The sequence below is a fragment of the Anser anser genome (genome assembly GCF_964211835.1).
Source record: "Anser anser genome assembly, chromosome: 2".
Classification (NCBI taxonomy): Eukaryota; Metazoa; Chordata; class Aves; order Anseriformes; family Anatidae; genus Anser; species Anser anser.
In genome coordinates, this window is record NC_139721.1 from 2829241 (window position 1) to 2853270 (window position 24030).

The 24030-nt window shown below is 44.1% G+C and overlaps 1 protein-coding gene across 10 annotated transcripts in view; it reads left to right on the plus strand.

The window, feature by feature from the left end:
• Positions 1-24030, plus strand: part of TSNARE1 (t-SNARE domain containing 1) — a 471236-nt gene that overhangs the window by 80701 nt on the left and 366505 nt on the right. For 8 of the 10 annotated variants that reach the window (XR_014579369.1, XM_083823324.1, XM_083823323.1 and 5 more), the window contains one exon: positions 20327-20449. Coding sequence is in view for 9 of the 10 variants with exons in the window: in XM_083823324.1 (XP_083679450.1) it covers positions 20365-20449 (85 nt within the window). In the remaining variant the exon portion in view is untranslated. Of the gene's footprint in view, positions 1-8435; positions 8457-17102; positions 17125-20326; positions 20450-24030 lie in introns of those variants that run through there. The other 2 variants (XM_083823322.1, XM_083823321.1) reach the window with 2 other exon arrangements.

Consider the following 24030-nt stretch of genomic DNA (forward strand, 5'->3'; position numbering starts at 1 on the left):
AACATTGCCATGAGCTTGGAGAAGTGTAGAAGTAGCCTTCGCATCCCAGCTCTGGTAATTGCATGCACATAATTACAGCCTGACGTCTTGTGGTCGATGAAAGTTTTGATCTGGGATCTGTTGATCTTTGTGTTTGGTCACTCAAGATGGTGCCGTGCCTCGCGGACTTCTCTGCGTGCATCACGGCGGTGTCATCGCCCTTATCAGTGCCGCTTGGGATCGTCGGGAAAGAAAATTCATCACGCAGTTTGATAAGCCATAGTTCCCATAAATCCAGACTGATTTAAATATTTAATAGCTATTTTTTGTTGGCTGAGCGTTACGTTACCAGCATTTGGAGAACCAATGTATTGAGCTTATCGTTTGCTGGAGAGAAAACCAGAAGGGTTAATTTGGCCACTGCGTCAGGAAATGAAGATATTCTCCTTTAATAACTGAGTCCAACATCAGCTGTTACTTCTTTTTTCTTTTTTCTTTTTTTTCCTTTTTCTTTTTCTGGATTTGTTGTTAGGCTGGCAGGCCGCTAATGAGCAGTGTATTATCTGTTTTACCCTTTAGCTTTGATTCAGCGTTAGCTTTTCTTCTGGAATTTCCTTGATTTTTCCAAATGGTGTCACAAATCAGCACTAATGAGCCAAATCGCTGCTTAGCTGGCTTTTTCAGCTACGTTGGTGCGGATGTTACCGACACTTGCTGGATTTAATCACATCTAAGCTGCTATTTTTGAACTTTTTTGAGCAACTGATGAGGTGAACAACAATTTCCACCAGCTTTCAGTGAAATTGTGCATTTGAATGTTTTCCAAATATTTTCCAAATGTAGAAAAAAGTTATGAATGTTGTATAATGTATAATGATTTTCCTGAATTATTTCTGAGTTCAGTTACTTCTGTCCTGTCCTGTACAAACTCTGTTGAAGGTTACCTTTGCCTTTTTTTTTTTTTTTTTGGTGGTAAATGTCCTGCGTGCTGTTTTCTATTTTACCAAACTGGTCCATTTTTTTCCCCACCAATTCATATACGAGCATTGTAAGTGTATCGTAAGGTCTGTTTTTCCCCATGTGAGATGGGTTGCCTTCCCCAGATGAGAACTGTGGACATCCAAAAAGGGGTACCTGCCAAATTCCTACTTATCACGGATATTTTGTTCACCTTTAACGGGTTCAGTTCTCCCCGCTCCTTTTCTACTTTATAAAACAGGCCTTTTAGAACAAGCAAGGACTTACATTACTGATTTGATTACTGATTTATATTACTGATTTTTTTTATTATTCTAGATTTGTGATTTTATTTTTTTTTAATTTTTTTTTTAAAGTGAACAAGTCACGTTTACCCAAGCAGCCACTCATTTCCACTTCTTTGATCAACTCCTCCATATGAAGATGAGCTCTAACACAAAACTCCCTTGAGCTGCACAATCCTTTCCGAGTTAGGAAGCTTGTCATCTGTAATATTAAATAATTCTAAGGATGTTTTAGTCCTGGCAGCAGGAGACTTCAAGCATATGCCAGTCAGACTCAAGTCCCTCAAGAGAAATTTTTCCTTACTCTTCACAGGCAAGTGCCGGTCTTCTCTCCTCTGGTGCATCCTCTTGTCCTGCACACCGCTTAGTCTGTCTGCAGCTTGGAAATCCTGCCCCGTGTGTCGCTGAATGCTGCTGCTTCCTTCGCTCAGCTCGTCCCTCTTGCAGAGGTTATAGCTGGGCAACATCACGTCCTGAATATGCAAAGACCACGTTTTGATGGTGTCCATCCATGTGGGCTATCAGAGCTTCCCTAATGGGAGAACTGACCTTCACTCTAGACGGCAAACAGAGATTGTGACCATCTGATTGCTCTTTTGAGGAGCTGATGGGTGAAATAACTCAGTCCCTTTTGAAAGGTTGACGCTGACTTACTGTATTTTTAGGAAAATCATCTTTCCTCTTCTACTGATGGTTGTTCTGAAGTGTAATGAAGTTTGCACGCCCGTCTGCGGTGCTGGCTGAAAAGGTCTAGGCTGACTTAGCCGTGTCATGCATCAAAAAATTATGCAAATGTTTCAGTTTGACTTCGTTAAGTGAAAAGGCTTGACAAGTTTCTTCAGGGGATGGTGGATGTGGCTTCTGCTTTTCCCCTGAGTAAAATAGCAGGAGAGGTTGGGCTGGCCTGTGAGGATGGAGGTTTCTGGCAGAGATAAGAAAGGAAAAAGCTCACCGGAAACCACAGCTTGAAATTGTGGGCAGGTCTTTGTCCTCTCCAGAGGCTTTCAGGTAGTGGCTGATAGGGATTTTTTCTGGGGGAATTTTTGCGTCTCTATTCAGTTCATTATAGCTTTGTCTTGAGATGAACAAATGAGAGACGAAAAAATCCATACTGCAGTTAGAATAATAGATTGAAACTCATTTAAGAAGTCACGGTGTTTTAAAGAAATGCTGAAAGGTGGGGGTCTCCTTTTTGGGTCACTGTAAAGGTTATTTAATGTATAAAATAAAAATTAATATAACTTTTAATTTAAAGTGTAAAATATGTAGATTCACTTACATGCAAAGCTGAAATGTTATTCCGTGAAGGACAAACTCGTGTGTGCAGTACTGGCAAAATCCTACAAAACGAAATGCCTGAAAGCTAAACAGGCCTTCTCGTTTCGAAATGCAGATTTCAGACAGTTTAGATTTTGCAATCTGGAGTTTCCAGCTCCTGAGAGTCCTTCAGGTTTAATTTATCTCTGTTGGCTTCAGTGGCAGAGACAGGGCATACGTGAGCATTTTGTTTTAACTAATGCCTCTTCAGAGCAGCAGCTGTATGCTTCAGCAGTGATGAGATAAGGTGTGAGGCTTTTTAAAATAGTTGGTGAAGTCAGGGAGGAGGAGAAACGGCACCTACTCTGCGGGTCTGCTGCTTGCCTGGACCTCAGGCATCTACATCCCAAGGTTTTTTTAACCCAGCAAATTGAAAAGGTAGCTTTTGTTTTGGTGTTTGTGAGGGTTTTGTAGCAGTTATTAAGAACTTCTGGACCCTGAATTCTCAGAACTATCAGTTGAGCTAGAAGAGGTTTCTTTGTAGACATGAGGCATCGTTAGTCCTTGTACCATTTTTAATGAAATAGCCCGTAGAGGAAGACTTCGCATACTCTTTCAAACTGCTGAGTGTAACACTTAGAAAAGTCTTGTTCTTCTACTGTTCTTATTTGGACCAGCATGGAGAGAAATGCCTTGAGGATTTATCTGTGTTCACTTTTATATATATATATTTCTAAAGCTGTGCGTGTATAGACAACTAGAAGGTCGGAAAGAAAAAGGAGGTTTGCAAGATAGAGAACTGAATACCTGAAAATGATACCATGGAGGAACACAAGCAGAAGCAGCAAGGGTCAGCCTGCCTTAATGAAATTACATTGTCTGAAGTTGTTATTTTAGGAGTTTTTCCATCTCACCGTGCCCAAGAGCGAGTGTCACACGGTTAAATCGGGAAGGCTGAGTTGGTTCGGTGTGTTGTGAGACAGTATGCGGATACAGGAGGGATTCCTCAGTGGTTAAGGTTAACTCATACCAGGGGCTGAAGTTGTGTTTTTGACAGCTAACATGTGCAACAAATGCCGTTCCCTTGCTCTGCGTACTTTGAGCTGGAGGAGCATCACGAGCAGCAAGGCTGCGGTGGGACCGTGCTGTTTATTGCCACATTTTCAATACGTTTTTAGTACTATTGAGTATGGGAGTCATGTCATTTGTGAAGTGCTTGGCTAAACATACTGTTTTTACTTTTTTCTTTTCTTTTTTCTTTTTTTTTTTCTGTTTTTTTTCTTTTTTTAAATAAGTGACGGTTTTGAAGAAGTGCACTTGAATTTGGTTGCCATGGCATGTGGCTGAGGTCGAGTGCGGCTCCTAGAAAGCACGGCCTTGGTTTTGAGGATGGGTGTTACAGATGAGATCCTGGGTGGCTGATGACAGTCCCCATCTGTCTGAAGCACCTCTGGTAAGCAGGATGCTGTCCTAAGGAGATGGGGCACGCTACAGTGGGGTAGCAAAAAGCTCTGTGCCTTTATGAGCGTAGCCAACGTGTAGACATCTATGTCGCTGTGTACTACCTTCTTCAAGATAAATGCCATGAAAAGCCTGCAACGTTGGACAAATTTGCTCTGCCATATGCTTGTGGAGGAGTATTTTTCTGAAGCTTTTCTGTATGACTGGTAATCATAGATTGGTTTAGAGAGACATTTCTGAAAGTGTGAAGGGAAGGGAAGGGCAGCGTGTTAATGTGAATTAATTGTAGTGCTCATCAAGTCAACATCCAGCGGAGACCGATTCATTATATAGTCTCTTCTTTTGCTTCTAAAAAGCTTAATGCTGCACTGAATAATGGATCCAAGGTCAGCTTTAAATAAAACATTGGAAGAAACCCCTAACATATAATTTGCTGTAAATTCCCATTTTGTGGTAATATGTGAAATGGGTCGGTATGTTTGTTTGTTTTCCCATTAATCTGCCTGCAGAGATGCAAGGGGAGGTAGTTACTTGTATTGCACAGAGCTGAGAAAACCCAACATATAAAGATCCAAGCTTAATTCATGCATCGTAATGGAGGGAAATTGAGTTTTAACATCTTTTACTGGGTTACTGGGGAAAAAGGGAAGAAGAAAGATGCATAGCCTTGAACAAGAAGCCCGAGAGCCATGACCTGGACCTTCATCCCCTGGTTTCAGCCCACTGCCTTCATGCTGTTACCTCCTCTCCCTTCTACATCAAATCCAAAGGTACCAAATACTGCCTCGGTGCATACCCTGAAACAAAAGGGTTGGATTACTGGTGGTGTCGCAACCCTTCTCCAAAATTCCTGATTAGCATGGCAGGATTCTTTGCGGTGTAAAAGACTATCCCATGTTCCTCCTCAGTATCAGCTGGAGGTCCACAACCAACGTAAAGTTGATCTTCGTGTCCTTGATGTATAAACTGCTCCCTCCTTCTTGGGCAGTCCCAATTTTGGCAAACAGAACATCAGTTTTTAGGAGCAGTAAACTGAGAATTTTTTTGGCTGATCTTAAATGAAAAAGTGGATGTTTTATCCTTGTGACACGTGATTAAGTATCTTTTGGTATCTAGAGACAGCGCTGTCATGGGACTAGACTGTTAATTTGTTACATGAATGATGGTGGTATCAGCCTGTGCTTATCCGAGCTAAGTCTATTTTAATGAACAAACTCTTGAACTTGGAATTTAGGGAATAACTTCGTGCTAAATTAAGCAAAGGGACAATATCTCTTTTCACAGAATTGTAGAATCAACATTGATTAATTGGAGTTACTTGCAGTAATTACAGATGAGATGAAAGTCTCTGTCTGCCTTTTTTTCTTTTTTGTAATAACATTAAATCTTCTGTGAGTTTTTTTTTTTTTTTAAAGGACAGGTGGAGAGCCTTTGGTTTCCACCTCATCAAAAAGAAGCGTAAGTTTTGGTGACAGAAGATCTGTAAATATTTTACAGAATTCAGCCGGGAATCCATCTGGACCATACTTCTTTTTTTAGCCTTTCGTTCTTTTATAGTTTCCCTTAATTTTATCTGCAGAGAGCAGCTATCTCAACTTTCGGAACTGAGTATTTGAAAATTGATTTTGAAACGTTCCCTGCAAAGTAATGGCCTGGTAGAGGCATGTATTTCCTTAGAGCACTTTAAAATGGGACGACCCATCCCTGCTGGAGCTTGCACATACTTTGTTTTCCATTGGAACAATTTTATTCTCAAGCATCCGCAATGTGTACAGTGCCTGGTAAAACGTAATTGATACAGTTGTTTATGATACTTAGTTGAAATAACAACAATATCTTCTGATTTTTATGAGCATGTAGTCATTAGGGGCTAGATTGTCATACTTTGTGTGGATAACAAATTTAATCCTTGGATTAAGGCAGCTCAAGGAGGGAGGCAGTGTTCAATTTGAATAAATATTCTTGGTCTCATCCTGGAATGAGAACCCTTTAGACACAACTCTTTGCACCTTCCCTGTGCTCCCATGATCTTAATTGCCTGAATTGTTTAGTGTTATATTTGACCTCAAACAATTTTGGTTATGCTCCAGGAGCTGTGTTTTCATTTCCTTCCTTACAACATAGTGAGATTGGGTTTTGATTTGAAAGTTACAATGGGTTGTTTTTTTTTTTTTTCTATCTTCTTTAAATTAAAAGCCAGAGTTTTCATCTTTTTACTTTTTTTTTTTTTTTTTTTTCCCCAAGTTAAATGTGATTTAATCAGGTTATTTTCCAAGAGGAATATAAATGGTGGAGAAGAAGAGCTATGAGCTTGGAGAGTGGTTCTGGAAAGTAAGAGATAAGTCCTTGGACTTTCTGTTACGGGGTTTAGGAGAGCTTTAGGTGCTTGGGGTCTCACCAACCACCACGGTCCTTTCCCTTGGGCTCTCCTAAGAGCTCCCCAAAGCAGCACAACTCTTTAAGGGAGGTGAAAGGTGACATGGACCTCATGTCCCATGTGATGATCCGTGTCAGAGAGCCATGCCCTATGGCTGTGATCAGTTCACCAGGGGCTTTTGTCTGATCCAAAGGCACGTAAGGCCTGTATGTCTCCAATCCTCTCTGTTTTACCTTGCTTTTGGGATTTTAGACTTTTCTGTGGCTGATTCACAAAGGAAGGAAAATGGCCAAGCCTGTTAGGGATCTCCTAGGTCCTACACTGAGATAAGAGGAAGGAGGGGGAGAAAACAACAAACTGGCAGGGATCAAAACTGCTCCAACATTTGTCCCATTCATTTTTGCATGGGACTGTTTTCCCTCCCTTTGTCATTTGATTTTATATTTTTTTTCTGTCGGATCTCCTCTATTCACCATTTCTCTTCCCGCACAAGCTGTTCCATATTTTTCACTTTATCGTTGGGTTTTCAGTTTCATTTTCCAGTCAAAGCACTTTCCTTTGGTGCTGGCACCTTGCAGCTGTAATTTCCGTGGATTATTTTATGTCTGTGTAGGTTTGGATGGCTTCCCAAAGCCTTGAATGTAACACAAGCAAATGGTGCAATAGAACATTTGAATTACAAGTTCTTTTGGTCCATGTCCTAACTCCATTACAGAGCCTCCTTCATTTTATGTTTTATTTATTCTGTTTTCAGAATGATGCTTTCTTCAAGCTGAAGAAGCTTGTGAGAGAAAGAATATAGGTAAAAACTGACTGCATGCATACAAAGAGTGGAAAGAAATAATCCTCAAATATGAACGCTATCCTTTATGTAGGATCAAGCCACTAAAAACCAACACTAAAAAATGGGGCCAGTGAGTTTAGATCAGCTTAGTTAGAGAATAAAAACGGCGTGTGTGGGAGTATGTATTTCTACACATGCGTGCATGCCCACACAATATTGCAGTTCTGTGGAATGGTGTTTTTAAGGGAATGCCTGTGTGATGAAAGTGCTGTTGACACTACCATCGCAGGCTGAAAGCAAATACAGCACAACAGGGTCTGTCTCTCGCCTCACCTTATGTGGGACCTAAATACTTTTATACCGCAGAACCGTCTTGATTCCCATGCTTCCTTGGCAGGTGTGCAATTGTACAGCATAATTACACTATTTCTTTCAAGAGCAACACAAGTTCGTCTTTTGTAGTACAGAGCTGCCCACTTTTCATCGGATGTGGGCTTAGCATCTGTAACTTTTTCATGCCCATTCCCTACTTCAGTCTCTAAAGACAATGTTTACCTTCGTTAACACATGGATGGATTTAGATTTGAGCCTGCCTGAACAGAGAAGGATGCTCAGCCACTAGTCTTTGGTGGCTGGTGATTCTCTTGCTCTCTCCTTTCTGCTAAGCGTTTCTCTTTCCCCTTTGGTGAAGGAGCTCTTGTAATACTTGATAATTCAGTTATCTTGAAGTGTGGGTCTCAGGGTTGGCTCTAACCTTGATCCGAAGGCCAAGTTAGTAGGTCATACAAAGAGCACTTAGTAGTCAAAGAGGCAAGACAGAGCAGTTGACCAAAAGAGGTGAATTCCAGGTATCCTGGCAATTCTTGAAAAGTCCAGTTCTGTGCTTACCTGGGGAGTTTCCTTCTGACAGTCATATGAAGAGACAACCAGGTCAGGTCAGAGATGTGTCCATGCAAGACGGACCAATTTGTCTCCAGTTATGTGATGAGTCGTGGCTGCTTAGTGAAGAGCATGAGGGCAAACAGAGCAAGGCTTCTTCCAGTGTTTTCCATGTTCCCTGAGCCAGAGGTGATACATTTCTGATTAATACCACCTGATGGATTTTTCTTCTCTTGGTCCCATTGCAGTTTTAAACCTGTGTTCCCTGGCGCTGGGGTAGTTTGCTTTTTCCTGGCCACTCAGTATGTCAGAGGATGATATTTTATGGGCTTTTCCCCATCCTGTCATTCTTTTTCCAGCCTGAAGAGACTTCACCTGTTCAATTCTTCTGCTGTATTAGAGGGAAATTGGTAGAATTAGAGCACAGAACAGGGAGATGAGGAAGAGCAATTTAAAGGTAATTTTTATTTTTTTTGTCTGTTGTGTGTGTTTGCATCCTAGAAGCTGCCATCTTCCTCCATTCCCTCTTTTTTTTTTTTTTTTTTTTTAAATGAAAAGTAAGCACCTCCTGCATATTTTGACTTCCTCTCCAGGCTCCACTGACTGTGTTGACTTAAATCCCTACCAGCAGCCATGGAGGCTCAGACACTCACTGAGAGTTAGTTGCCTTAATTTGAAGCTGCTCTCTGCTCTCCTGGCAGCCCAGAAGGTCCCTTTCAGGTCTACTAGCCCCACATACACCTTGTAGGGCATCTCAGGTGTTATTTGGCACCTATATTTCATCAAATCATAGAATCGTGGAATATCCTGAGTTGGAAGGGATCCATGAGGATCATTGAATCCAACTACTGGGTCCACAAAGGACCACCCAAAAATCAGACCATGTGTTTGAGGGCGTTGTCCAAATGCTTCTTGAACTCCGGCAGGCTCGGTGCTGTGACCACTGCCCTGGGGAGCCTGTCCCAGTGCCCGACCACCTCTGGGTGCAGACCCTTTCCCTCACACCCAGCCTGACCCTCCCCTGTCCCAGCTCCATGCCCTCCCCTCGGGTCCTGTCGCTGTCCCCAGAGAGCAGAGCTCAGCGCCTGCCCCTCCGCTCCCCTCGTGAGGGAGCTGCAGGCCGCCATGAGGCCTCCCCTCGGCCTGCTCTGCTCTGGGCTGAACAAACCAAGGCACCTCAGCTGCTCCTCATATGTCTTCCCCTCCAGACCCTTCACCATCTTTGTAACCCTCCTTTGGATACTCTCTAATAATTTTATAGACTTATATTGTGTCACACAAAGCTTCACACAGTGCTCAAGGTGAGGCCGCACCAACACAGAGCAGACTGGGACAATCCCTTCCCTCGCCCAGCCAGCAGTGCCGTGCCGTTTTCACCACAGGGTACGGTTCCTTGTGGCTGCCAGGGCACGCTGCTGGCTCAGATTCAACTTGCCATCAACCAGAACCCCCAGATTGCCTTCTGCGGGGCTGCTCTCCAGCATCTCATCCCCCAAGTCTGTTTGTAGTTTGTTTGCCGTTATTTAGGCAAACGGATCTCACCCTATGTGTTGTCTTCATCAGGGTCTTACCCATGGCAAATTGTATAAAAAAACACTCCGCTTTTTTTGGTGAAAACTCGCAGTCTGTATTTTTAAGGGCAACTTTGAGCTTACAGGCACAGTTTGATAGTCAGCTGTTTTCCTTTGGCTTGCTCAGGGCTTGGCGTTCTCGCATGAGTCACACGCTGAAGCGAAGCTGCTTTTCTCCTTGATATTTGCACTTGGTTCCCTTTGGTGCCATCATGTGCTACATGAGCTTATCAGCAGGAAGAAGTCCCAAAGTATGCGGTGAATGATACTGAAGCTGGGAAACGAGCTGAAACGAGGCTTTTATGGTTCATAACTGCCTGGTAGCTGTGTCAGAGCAGGCCTCACCGATACAGTTTTCTCAGCATGATGGTGGATACACCCCAAATGTATCTGTCATTAGGGTGAAAGAAAGTTGAGAATGTTTAGCTCTCATCAGGCTGTCTCCTGCTATTAGCTGCCTCCACTTTTTCCTCGACAAACGCTCTCCGAGCGGAGCTGGCCTGGAGAAGACGAGCTCCTTTGACAGCGTGTATTTACACGTCCAGATGCTGAAGCAGGCTTCGTGCGCGCTGTCTTGTCGTCCTTGCTTGTAAGCCTTCAAACCTGTGAAGTCTCTTTTTCTCGTGTTATGCTAGTGCTGCCACTTGCCTACCATGCTCTGCAGCAAGCAGGAGATGTGGCAGGAGGCTCTTCTCTGTCCTGTAGAGCCTCCTGTACCCTGACGACAAGGGGTTTTTGTTAAGGTGTTTTCCAGGATTTAGGCAAATTTGTTGTTGTATTCTCCCACTGCATCCCTCAGGTGAATGACTGTGGTCTAAAACACCTCTATCCCAAGTTCCTCTTCAGTCCACATTGCTTAATTTTCATCCTGTTGCTTTGTAAGCACCCCAACAATTCTTTACTTGGCTGTGGCTTTTCACCTCCTGAGGAACATCCCATGCTTTAAAAACTTTTTATTTTTTTATGTCTTTTAGCTGGGGTGGTAAAAAGTTGAAATACAGCTAGCCAAGGCAGTCACCATCCCTTCTAACTCACAAAGATTGTGATGTGGTTTAAAAATACGCAAAATCCTTTTGTGAACTGTCTTTCATGGTCCTGGGCAACCTTCTCTAGGTTTCCTTGCTTGAGCAGGGGGTCGGAGCAGATGACCTCCAGAGATCCTTTCCAACCTCCACCATTCTGTGATTCTGTGTGATTCTGTGAACGGTGAATTAGTGTGCTGTTAAGGATTTCTTGAAATAATCAAGGGATCAACAAGTGGGAACATTCAAACGGAGCACTGAGACCCGCTGGGTTTCTTATCTCAGATGCTCCTCCAGCTAGGCAGAGCCTCACAAGCCACTTCACCTTCCTTGCAAGATAGAGCTAATATTTGTTTCTTTCCCTTTCAGCCATGTTCTCCATCAGTGAAGGGTCTTGGAGAATGTGGACGAGTTGAAAAACTGAACATGCTTTTTAATTTTATTATTTTTTAATGTGTGCACTGGCACAATGGAAAGTTTTCAGCAAATTTACTTCAATTTGATGGGAAAGTTGGCTCACAGACATTGCTGACAACAGGCTGTGGTTTCTGACAGATGGCCATAGGTCTCTGTGCAATCCTGAGGATCTTCTGCATTTTCTCATCAGTGGAGCACATGGATTTTTGCTAGTTGGTTTTATTTAATCTCACAATGTGGCCATCATTTGGAAGTCTTCTGTAGTCTTATGTGCAGATGCCTAGTTGGTGTAACTGTAGAAATGCAATGGGAAAAGTAAGGAATAGAAATAACAGAAGGACTCTTGCCAGCAGAAGCTGGTGGTATGTACAAGTCTGCCATCCTCACCTATTTGTGAAAAAGATTCTTTGTATAAAGAGGGGAAGTACACATTTGGATGCAGCATTGGTAAGGTATTTTACATAGACGCACAAGTAAATGTGGCTCCCGTGGTTGAAATCATTAGTCCTTGTCTTCTTGGGGGACCTGGGGGATGCTTCAGTGATGGTTACATAGTAGTTGACGCTGTGCAGATTAAAGCTGGTCACTGCCTGGGATTGTGCTGAACTATTTTCTCCTCTTTTTATCCATAAAATATTTGCAGATACCTCTATTTCTCTCCTTTGTTGTGTTGGTCTGTGGCTCCCTCTTTCTGGCTTGTCAAGGGTAGCCTTTGCTTCCAGGGTGTCCTGGGGATGCCCCAACTCACACTTGTCGGCTCCTGCCAAGGCTCAGCATCTGTCGGTGGTTCACCTGGGCTGCCCATATTTGCTGACATTTGATTTCTGAGCTTGTTTCATTTCTGCCTTCCTGAGTTCTGGCTTCTCCCTGGAAAGAAACTGGGAAACTGCTGCGCAGTATCTCAGTGGGTTTCTTTCAGTTCCCACTTAAACACAAACAAGCAGAATAGCTCCAAAGAAAATCGTTCATCCCCATCGACATTGGGCTTCGGAGACTGCTGTCCATCATATGGCCAATGCGGTATATTTTAATTCTCTCCTCTCTGTATCTGTCCTTTGACTTGAGTTAAGCTGTGCTTAACTGACTGCTGCCATTTCCCATGGCTTTGGTAGGAAGCCTGAAATGAAGACACCAAGTTGTTTACTGTTTCTCAATGAACTGCTCCCAAAGGGAGAAGTAGATTCTTGAGTTTTCCACCATGTGCTGTGTTTTTCTGCTAGACCATGCTGCTTATCATTTAGCCTTCTGCAGGATTTGTTTATAGTAAAACCACTGATGAACATAAATGTAGATGAGTTCTTATGCTGATGTATATTCTTATCACGTGCAGTGAATAGCAGTGTTTCTCCTTTGGGAAGTGGTACATTGGAAACAAGTGAAGTTGTGTTCTAGGCGAGCAGGATCCTCAGATTTAGGAGTCTATTACTTGATTAATTCAAGCATTCCATTTTATCCTACCTCTTCTTCCCCTAAAGCATTGCAGGTGTGGCAGTGAAGATGTTCCTGTGGACTCAGAACTGGTTGCCAGATGTATTTTTTCCTTAGTCTGTTGAAATCCGATATTGATTTATAAATGCTGTTTTTAATTTTGTTAAGCTGACCTAGTGCATTGCACTTAGTCTTTGTACATTCATGCATGTTTGTCTTTTATAATTAATAAGTTTGCTCTAACTTCAGCTTAGCAAACTAGACACCGGTTCTCTCTTTCTCTCTTCTCTGTTTTGTTCCTTCCTTTTTTTTTTTTTTTTTTTTAATACAGCAAGTAAACAATATTCCTCTTTTGTAACCGCTGAAAAGGCAGATGAAACCTAGATTTTGAACTGACTGGAAATTTAATTTTGCTGTTCACTGAAATATGTAATACTTCTGTGTTTGTCTAGCATATGGATGTCTAGCATGCAAGGTTCACAAAAAGTAGACAACATGGCACAAAGCAGCAAATAGAAGGCGGCAATACAGGGAAAAAAAAGAAGATAAAAACCTTGGTAGATTAGAACAGGCACATTCAGAGCATTTGTACTGAAGAATTTCAGGGTTGGGAACTGTCTAGATCTTGTTCTCCTGCAGGAGATATGTTGTTTAACTGTTATTTAATGTCAGTTTAAAAAATAGGAGAGATGACATCACATCTCTATCAAACTGAGCTAACGATGACCCGGCACTAAGTCATCTCAGCAGTGCTTCCCATTTAGCCTGAAGATAAACAGAAGAAAACGTTACATACGACTCAGTGGCAGTAGACTCCAAAACATCTTCGGTCTTCCTTCTTCTCTCTTGATCTAAATACCTCCGTATCATGGAGGCCTGATTGTTTCTCCAGGTGAAAAGAAATTTGGGTCCTGAGGGTTTGACCTTGCTAGTGCAGTCGCTTTGTCATTTATCACACTCTGCTGCTGCTCCTGGGAACCAAAGTGTTTCACTGTGTACTGCCTTTTGCTTTGAAGATGGAAGGCATCCATCTTTCCATGGCATTTGTGATCTTTTTGACGGAAGACTTTCTCTCGCAGCCCTAACCAGCTACTTCTGCTCTCAAGAAGTTTATTTAGCTGAAATGGGGGGTCTGTGAATCTGAGATTCCCCAGTTAAACAGAACATACCTCTAGTCCTTATTCTTGGCATTTGCCTAAGGCCAACCTGTCTCTGGTGCCTCTCAGCAAGATTTGAAGACTGTCTTCGGTTCTTTTGTGAGAAGACATGCAGTAGGGTCGATGTGGAAGAAGGCTGCGTATTGAAGTGGCAACTGGGACTGACTTGAAAGAAGCACCACAGGCTTCCAGATTGCTTGCCTTGCCTCTCTTCTTCCTGTCTGCGATGCACAGGCAGTTGTGCGACACGAAATGAATACAGATGATTTGCAGGCATTCATTCCTTCCCATCTCTGTTGCTTATGATTTTCTTCTCCTTTATGTTGTGTGACGATCCATCAGATCTGAAGTCCCCTAACGTCAACAGGAGGTCTCACATTGCGCCTTCGTGAGCTTGGTGGGGATGGAGGTGACTTGTGATGGACAAGAAGGGGTCTGGTGTACCTGATGGGGGCAGTTGTTGCCCATAATGGAGGTAAATGACTGATGAAAGAAGGGGTTAGGTAGAAACGGTTCATGTTGGCTCTGCGTAGTGCCGTGGAGCTGGTGGAAAAATGGGATACAACACAGTTTAATCACATGCGCTGAGGCCAGCCACAGCCCTTAGGGTCATCCAAATTAGAAGCACAGTGAACTGCCTGACTTTCTCTGTGGCTCAGTATATATCTCCGTAAAACTCCAGGGCCATCTTATCCTGCTATCTCCGACTTCACAGTCCGTCCTGATAGGATCTATTCCTGAGACAAACTGCTGTGCTTCTGGAGGCATGTATGATGGCAGCTATACCGCAGGGAAGAAAAAAGAACAAAACAGATCTGTCTAAAAGTAATTAGATGGTTTCCTGAAATAAGGCTTCGACAAAGAAAAATGGGGGGGGGGGGGGAAGGGAATTTTCTCATTGTTTCTTAGCAAATTTCCAGAAGAGCAGAAGCAGCTTGTTTCTTAGATAATTGGAGCTGTTTTTACTTTGCACCTACTCCACAAAGCCTTAAGGCTGTGGGCGTTTGCTTCACTCTGTAGTACACTTCAGCCGGAGGAGGGTAGACAGGAGCGTGCTTCAGTGTATTGAATCGGGTTGTTTACAGTCATAAGTGACGTTGTGCCTGTCAAGTAGTACATATGTGTCTCTAGAAGCTTCTGGAAGCCAAATCAATTTGTACAAGGTCTGATTATAGATATATATATTCCTGGCTTTTTTTTTTTTTTTTGGTTTTATTTGGATGATGTTGTTGCCTTATTTTGTGCCGTGTCAACCTGGGCTAGACAGCTTGCTCCTCAGGGCATGGGGGCAGAGATGACTTCAGTCTCCAAGGGCCTTCCATCAGCATTAAAACTTACTTGGGAAGCAAAGTGGAAGGAAATGTGTATCGTTGCCTGGAGAGCTGCCTCCCCTGCCCTGCTGCACGTAGGGCATCGTCCCGGACCACTCTCCTGCCAGTCATTTCATCGGCTTCGGAGTGCAGTGTCCTCGCCTTGCCTGCCCGAAGCCACCTGAGAACACAACGTTAATATTACAAGCATCAAAGAAGATCTAGAAGAGCATAAATTACCTCAAAGCCACAGCCTGAAAAAGAAGAAAGTCATCCCCTACAGCTATTCTGATTGACCTCTACCGGTCACGTTACGAGGCTCAGTAAGCACTTGGGGATTTGTGCAATTACACCAATTCAGTGTTAAAACCATTGATTTATAAAAAATGCTTCGGCGGTAGAGCTCGTTCATAAATTCAGGCGCTCTGAGAAAAAGGAGAGGGGCATTTTTCCAGGTGAGCAAAACAGAAGCTGCAGAAGGTGAAAAGTGGCACGTCTGTGATGTAAGTGACTGAGTCAAGTCCAGGGAACAAACCATTAGAGAAGTTTTGGAAGTACAGCACAGTTTGTAAATATTTCTTTTTGTCTCATGGCATCAAAAAAGAAAAAAGAAAAAAAGCAACAAACCCAAACCTTTGATGTTAGTCAGGTTAATCCTGGTACCCTGCAAAAAGGAGGGCTCTGCATCTGTCCGTCCATTTTACAGACGGGGAAACAGAGGCAACTGTACGGAAAGCAAGCAAATACTAAGTATTCTCCTTTCTTGCTGTGATTTGTGTGTGCTGGTAAACAAGTCACCTAACGAGAAATGAAAGGGGATCAATCTGTTCAGCTCATCTGAGGGAAGGTTAAGAGGCAGCAGAGAGATCAAACAGCAAAGTTCAAGAGGTGAGAAGATGCAGCTCTTGAAAGAGTGGCCGGGGCAGATCCTTTATTAACTGAAGCCTCAAAGTCTCTTCTGGTAAGAGGTGACCTGGTCTGACCAGAGTCTGTAGGGCGTGATGTGTAAAGATGTTTTGTGTGAAATGATCCGCTCTCTTTATGAAGAAAGTCAGGCTGCTTGATACAAGGATTTTATCTGGATTAAAAACTTCAGAAAATATATCTCTAGTTGGTAACCGAGAAATGGAGGTTTTGTCATCAAGAATCACTGCTGAAGCCCCCCCCCAAAAGCACTTCTTCATCATCAAAGTGGTGGTCGAGCTGCAGTGCTGCAGCTCTCACCACCTCCAGCATTTGTTCATGCCAGGTACTTATTATCCAAACTACATGATTTCAGTATTTCAGAGCTGAGTAATAAACAGAAACATGCTGCTTTGTGGCAACTGTGCCATTCCTCAGGCAAAGATAGGCTAAAGGACACACTTGGTGCCTCACGAGGAACGCATTTGTAGACTTGTCCACCTGATGACAGATGTGAAAACCCAAGAGCAAAACTGGAGAGCTCAGCTTTTTTTTCTTCCAGGATGAAACTGGGAAGCTACAACTTACAAAGAGCTCTTTCTTCTCCTACCCACCCCAAGCCATCTGTGTACTGAGGGGACGGTTCAGTAGCAAACATCGATCTGAGCTACTGAAAAAGCAGTTCAGTATTTTTTTTCTGTCCTACCTTTTCTTTATTACCATGTCCCATTTCTGTGTTACTGTATCTTCTCATTTGCTTTTTCGAGCTCACCTATCCAGCATCATCTGGTCTTGCGCCTCTTGACTTTAAAGAAACATCTAAGTTGCTTATGGTACTCTGTAGTCTATTTCTTATCTTCCATGCTGCAATCTTCACACACACCTTTTTTTTATTTTTTCGGTCTTCTGCTGTTACTAATGCTGGCCACCTGAATGTCCTGCTAAATGGAGAGCATAGAGGAACTCCTTAAATAAGTTTGCCTGCTGGTAGTAGCTTTCCCAGCCCATGAAACAAAGACCAACCCATTCCTTGGGGTCCTGCGTCCTTCTGATAAACTGACTGAGTGATTGATTTCTACAGGATATGGACAGCAAGAAATAATTACATGTCATTAAAAAACACATACATGCCTGTGGTGGGGTGGATGATCTTTTGGTCTGGCTCGGGTGTTGTTCTTTCATTCCCGTTGTAGGTTATGGGATAAAGCTGTGATCAAATCTCTTATTTTTTCCCTTTTTTTCTGTATCTAGTATGTTAGGCAACGCTTGCTCCAATTTGCATGAACTGCCTTCACAGCAAGTCACCTGCCTGTCACAGTAAGTTGGACAAGCCTCCCTGAGGAGCTGTAGACAAAAGAACTGGGAGGTGCCATGGGGATGGGGAGGGAAATGCTTTTATTGCCGATCAAAGGGAAGGTGTACAGATCTGCTCTCAAATTTTTCTGTGAATACTTTACTATGGGGTAGGAGTGTGGTTCCGGAGCTGTGTGAATAAGGGATATTTCAATGGCTTAGTAGGATGGGGTGGGAGGTGGTTGCTTCTAAAAAGGTTGGTTAAATGAAAACAAAATATTTTGTTTTCAATTCTTTCTTTTTTTCCTCCCTTTCCAGGGAGAAAAAGTTTTAAAATGGAAACATGCTTTGAAAATGAAAAATCAACATGAAACATTTGGAGTGCTGTAAATGCCTTCCTCCTCTCCCCCTTTCACGCCGCTCTGTTGGGGAAAAAATAGACACATTCACTGTTTGCCAGAGAACGCTTGCCCAGTTGTAATCAAGTCATCTTACAACACGATGTAGACTTTTGCTCCACATTTGTTGTATGTGACCTTGGGGAAGTTGTGGCACCGTATGCTTCCCCTTGTGCATCTGTAAAAAGGAAGGGTAGGTCAGGATGATCCTCTGTGTAGAGGCAGTTTTCCAACCATTTGATTGTTTCCCTTCCCTGCTTATTGCACATTGAATCTGTAGCCACACTGAGAGAGAAATAAAAGAAAATAACACCTTATCCCTGCCCAGAACTGTTCCTGTAACTGTCTTCTATGTGTCCTTATTTCCCCAGGTGGATAGTAAGGGTCTTGCTAGGTCTTGGGTTGCGTTTTGCAATGAAGGTTGTGTTACTGTTGTGGCTGTGGGCTGACAAGAGACCTGGGAGAGGCAGGATGTGTTCCCAAGTCCATCGCAGACTTCCCAAGTGAATCTTCATCTGGTCCTTTTAGTGTTCAGTGGTTGTGACGAATTTCCATCAAGGCATCATAGATTATACTTCTACAATGCATATGGCTGTATCGGGTTTATGTGGCAAGGTTTTGGTGGTGGGGGCTGTGTGGCAAGTGTGGTCTCTGTGAGCAGAGCCTTGCAGCTGCCCCATGTCAGATCAGAGCCAGCTCCAGACGGCTCCAAAAGGGACCCGCTGCTGGGCAGAGCCAAGCCAGAAGTTCCCCTGCGGCCTGTGGAGAGGCCCCTGGTGGAGCAGGCTGTCCCCCTGCAGCCCACGGGTCCCACACGGAGCAGATCTCCACGCTGCAGCCCGTGGAGGAGCCCCCGGTGGAGCAGGTGGATGTGGCCTGGAGGAGGCTGCGGCCCATGGAGAGCCCCCGCAGGAGCAGGCCCCGGGCCGGAGCTGCAGCCCGTGGAGAGGAGCCCACGCAGGAGCAGGGGGTCTGGGGGGAGCTGCCGCCCGTGGGGGACCCGTGCTGGAGCAGTTTGCTCCTGGGGGATGGACCCCGTGGGACGGAGCCGTGTGGGAGCAGTTGTTGAAGAGCTGCTGCCTGTGGGCAGCCCACGCCATGAAGGAACGGTGGAGACGAAGCATCAGGGACTGACCGCAGCCCCCGTTCCCCGTTCCCCTGCGCTGCTGAGGGGGAGGAGGTGGAAGAGGAAGGAAAGGGGGAAAGGTGTTTTTAGTTTGCTTTTAGTTTCTCACTGCTCTAGCTTGTTAGTAATAGGCAATAAATGTCATTTATCTCCCTATTCTGAGTCTGTTTTGCCCATGACGATAACTGTTGAGTGATCTCCCTGTCCTTATCTCAACCCTTGAGCCCTTCCCATCGTATTTTCTCCCCCTTTCCCTTTGAGGAAGGGGAGTGAGAGAGTGGCTGTGGTGGAGCTCAGCTGCCCAGCTGAGTAAAACCACCACAGCGGCTTTACCTTCTTGACACGCTTGGCTACTGTGTCGTTTAGTGTCTTGCTAACCCTTGGTTCGCAGGTGGTTTCTTTTAACTTTTGCTCTTGTTTGCTTCATTTGCTGACTGAAGGCTGTTTTCCTGAACTGGAGGATTTATGTGCTAGAGGTACCTGCACCCTCAGATGCCAATTATGTGTGTATGCTGTGCACCGAGGCTGGGTGGGAAGCTGCGCTCTGGATTTGCTGCTCTTTTAATATGTTCAGCTGGTTGGTACTTCCAGCTCCCACCCCTTCTTCTCTCAAGGCAAATGCACTTTCATCCTCTTTTAGGTTTCTTGCCCAATTAAGACAGGACGGTAAGTGACTTCCCTTAGTCCTGTAGATCCTCTGTCTGGCTCTCCTCAGCAGTATTGTTATTTTTTATTTTTATTTTTTAATTTTGCAACTCTGAAATTAAAAATGAGAATGAAGTGCATGAGGGGCCCTTTTTTGTTGAGTAAGCCCCTACCTTCCTCCTCCCAATTTTCCCTGTTTGGGGCATTTTTTCCCAGCCTTGATACAAGAAAGCAGCAGCTGGGTTTGGCCCTGCATCATGCCCTTTCTGATGTGGCACATCTATCCGTTTTCTTCCTTTGCTGTTGTCACCTCCATGCCTTAGTGTTGGGCTACATTTAATATTAAAGTCGTGGAACCCCGATGATTTGCTCGAGGGTGTCTGTGGCTCACGGTGAGACGAGGCCTGCAGACAGTGAAGTGGAACAGGGGGAGAAGCCTTCCTCTGCCAGTGCTGTACTGATTTCAGTCTGCTGCTGCTACCTTAGACCCTGTAGCTGCTTCTGCTTTCTTTTTTTTTTGTTGTTGTTCTTTTTCTTTTTTTTTTTTTTTTAAACCAGCAAGGAAAAATAACCCTGGCTCCAATATTTATAGTAGAGGTCCAGGAGCTTACAATACAGCAGCAAGCTGTCTCTTTTGAGAGCTAATCGAGACTGTGGTATGATGGATAGACTCCTCACCAGCTCTGTAGCAATAATGTTCCAGAAGACAGCATTACCTGGTTTTGATCAAGTGCCTAGTCTATGCCTACCATCTCCAGATCTCAAAGCACATTGTGAACAGCAAGGAATTAGTCTTGACATGGCTGAAACAGATAAATTGTCGCCCTTTATTACTGGAGAAAGTAAGGTTGAGAGAGATCTAATGACGTGGTCACCCCCAAGATCATCTGTAGTCCAGGAAACCTGGATTTTAGTGTTTTGTTTTGTTTTGTGGTTGGGCATCCTGAAGTTTGGAGATAGGCCTTTTGTTTTTCATTTGCCTTCCCTCCTCCACCTAGAGTAGTGGGATTTAACTGACTTTTAACAGTGTTATATGTCTTTTTCTCTGTTCTGTTAGGTTTAAAGTACAATCCTGCATCCGTTGCTATCTAGAAAATGTCTTATGGATCCATTGACGGGAGTGGATTTGGGAGCAGGAACCCATTTGGAGGCCCTTCGAGACAAGGCTATCAACCTCTTGGTAAAGTATTGATCCCCTGCTGTAATTTATTCTACCAGACTTCCACTTTTAAAAAAACCCTCAGATTTTACTGAATGATGTTCAATGTGGCTGTTGTATACATATCAGGCTATCTCCAGAGGTTGTTTCTGTTACAGATTTTCAAAGGTGAAAACCAAACTTTTGTTGGGTTTGATTTGTATGATGAGGCGCAACATCGTACCGTGCTCAGGTCTTGAGGTTTCAGTGTATCTTGCCAATTGCCATGGAAAAGTGACACTGATGAGGGTTTTGGAGATGTTTTGAGGGATTGGGAGAAGGAATTCAGCTCATTTTCTACATCTGTTTGTGGCTCTCCTCATTTCCTCAGCAAGAAGTTGGTTCAAACGGTTGTTCTCTGGCTAGCTGTAGCTGCACTGGTGATGGGAGTAGATGGGGTAAGGTCCAAGGAGCAGAGGGTTGTGATTCCACAGGGCACAACTTAACTGCTGGGGAGGCTGCTTTAATCTGCAAAATGTGCTCCAGCATGGCAACGGGGGATAAAAACCTCCTCGGGGAATGCAGAAACCATAAACAGTGACTTGCAAATGAATGCAGATTCTGGTTTTGTGGGGTGTTTTTAAGTGAACACCAGACATACTTCCTTTTCTTGTTCCCTCCTTCCCACAAAGGATTCCAGGAATGCTAAAGTATAAAGAGAAAAAGCATCCAGATGTCAGCCTTTGTATATGAAATGGTCTCCACTGCACAGGGCAAAGCCGTGCTTCATAAAACCATATTCCTAGTGTAACTGCCGTAACACAGGGCTCAGCTAATGATTATAACCTCCTGCTTTCGTGGGTCGAAGGCATTGGATCTACTGTGTCCTCTTCTTGTAGGAGGCATCCTTTGCCAGAAGAATGATTGGTAGAATAATTAGTGTTCGTTAGGCACTGCAAGCATGCCATCGTCCCTGTTGATTCAGGGCTGGCTCGTGCTTGGAGGTGGAAAGGAGGTCTCATCCTGCCCACCTTTGAGCTACTGTTCGAGAAGGATGGAAGCCAGCCCACGTGGGCATGGGCAGTTAAGGCCACGTCTCCAACTGCACCACGTCCTGGTCCAGATAGGGAGTTGCTGTAGGGCCAGATCTGGTTTAATACAGCCTGACTTTCAGCAAGCCCTGTGAGCTGGAGCATATTTTTGCATTTAGTTTTAGTTCTGGGTCTGTCCTGCACAGCAGGGTGAGGGTGCAGTGGCTGCTGCGGAGACACGGCTGAGGGTTCAGACCTTTGCAGAAGCATCAGGAAAGGGGACGTTGTAGCGCAGCAAAGTTACTGCTAGCACGGGCCATTACTGCTTTGCACCTGGGAAAAACATCACCACCACCACTCTCTTACGTTGCCTTTGGTTTCAGCGGTGCTGTTCATTAAGGCAGCCTGACTTGGTTTCCAAGTTGTCAAGGTTGCAAATATTCTTCGGGAAATGCTTCATTGTTTTGCAAATAGCTGTTCCCCCTGGATGGATCTATAAAAGAAGCATAAAGGTTTCTCATGGTTTTGTGTTTTCTTATGAGTTTTGGTGCAATTATCTTTTTTTTTCCCCTTTGAAGAGGGAGAGGGTATTGAATTAAGTGTGAGTTGACTGCTCAGTTTTAAATAGTGATTTTTAGGCAGTTCTACAAGGCAAAATTAAAGGCATAAAAGCAAGGAAGAATGGGATGCTTGGGCACAATGAAAGAACCATACAAAAAGAGAATCAAAATCTGGAATAGACAAATGATGGATCTCAGTGCACTGTGGTTTTGGATTAAAAAAAAAAAGAAAAAAACACAAAAAAAACACCCCAAACACGCAAATACTTACAGTGCTGTACAAAATGATCACTATTTTTAATGCAAATGCAGAGAATAATTCAAGATGCTTGCAGTTCCTAAGTATTTGAAGAGGTACCACATCAAGCCCAGCTTGCCCGTTGTTTGAACAACCCTCAGTGGATTGCAAAAAAAGTAGCTGGCATAGAAACATCAGCTTTCTTAAGACCATGATCTTGAAACCATTTCAGCTGCCTGTCCAGAGCCTTTTAACTTGTCAGCTCGCATCTCAGAGGTGAGAAACTTTCCCTCCGTGCACGCACACATGGTCTTGGGTGGTGTTGCAATGGCCAAGTCTTCCAGGTCCTCCAGGGCTGATCTTCCTGGTGAGCAAAGCTTGGTCACGGAGTTGTTCAACACCACCTGGGACCTTTGGGTATGGAAGGGATTGCAAGGCTGGAGCAGGCACTTCATCACTTCGCTGTATTCCATCGCAGAAAGGCATTTCTGAAAAGAAAGAAAGGCTTGTTTCCTTGGCCAAGGGCAATTCGGAGAAACTTTTCTCCTTTTTGTGTGTCTGAACCAGAGATGAGCTCTCTCAGCCTAAATAACTCTCCATGCCCCTTCACCGTGGGAGACTGAGTAGTACATGCCAAGTGTCTTCTGTTGTAGTATCCCCAGATATTGTCATTAAGTGTCAGGAGAGGGTCAACGCAGAGCTCATCTTATGCCTCCTGCTTCCCAAAGATGGATGACTGCCTTGCTAAGAAAAACTGCTCTCTGCATTACCTCATGGTATGGCTGGAACAAAAGACCGTGGCCTTCCTGCTGCCGTATGGATGTCTGCTCACAGCGGGGCAGACCTCGATGGACATGTTCGGCGTGTGCTCTGAAACCCTTCTTCTTGCTATATCCAGTAAACAAATAAATAAAAAGTACCAGCATCCCTGCAGATAGGTGCTGTAGCGTGCGATTCAGCAGAAATCTTCAGGCATACAAGAGAAAACCCTGGGATCTTTCAACAACAGAAGTGATGGGGATGCTGCTGCTTAATAGCTTTACCGTAATAAAATGGATAATGCAATAAATGGAAGTTACAAGTGGGTTTCGGTGGCCCCGGCTTACCTCAGGAGCCGGAGGCTCCTCATAGCAAGTGGTCAGACAGTGGGGTGAGGAAAAAGTAAAAATCACCAGGGATTTTGTTTCTGAACTCTTTAATTCAGAGAACAAAGAGGCCTCAGGTTTTGCTTTTTAAAAATAAAATACCAGACATTACTAACAGGAGGGTGGCCTTTACCTGTCTGTCTTGGTTGTATCTCCTCCATGGAGGAAATGGGAATGACGGTGAGGCTTCCCCTGGCCTCGGGCTGCCGCGATGGTGGATGGAGTTCCAGCTCATTGTCGGGCGCTGCAGTGGTCGCCCTTGTTCCCCATCCTAATTAGCGAAATCCGCAGGGTCCGTCTGCAGAATTTTGTGGAGGAATCCCAGGGGCAGCTTTATGGGGAGTTAGAGTTGGGTGTTGGGCAACTCCAGTTCGAATTGTGCTTTTGATGGTTTTGCTGGATATCCAGGATTTAAACCTGAGAATGGAAAAAAAAAAAAGTGTTTCAAAAGATTTTTTAAAAAGTAATGTGTGGTATCTGAAATAAATGGAGACCAAATGCCGTGCAGCAGTAGGAATTAAATCCTGAATTCTCAAGTGTGCAACATCTGCCATATTAGACCCATCCTTCCGAAAACAGGCTTTTTCTGGGGAGAATGAACAAAATCTGCTGTACGCGGGGAGGCACAGAGGTCAGGGAATTCAAATAG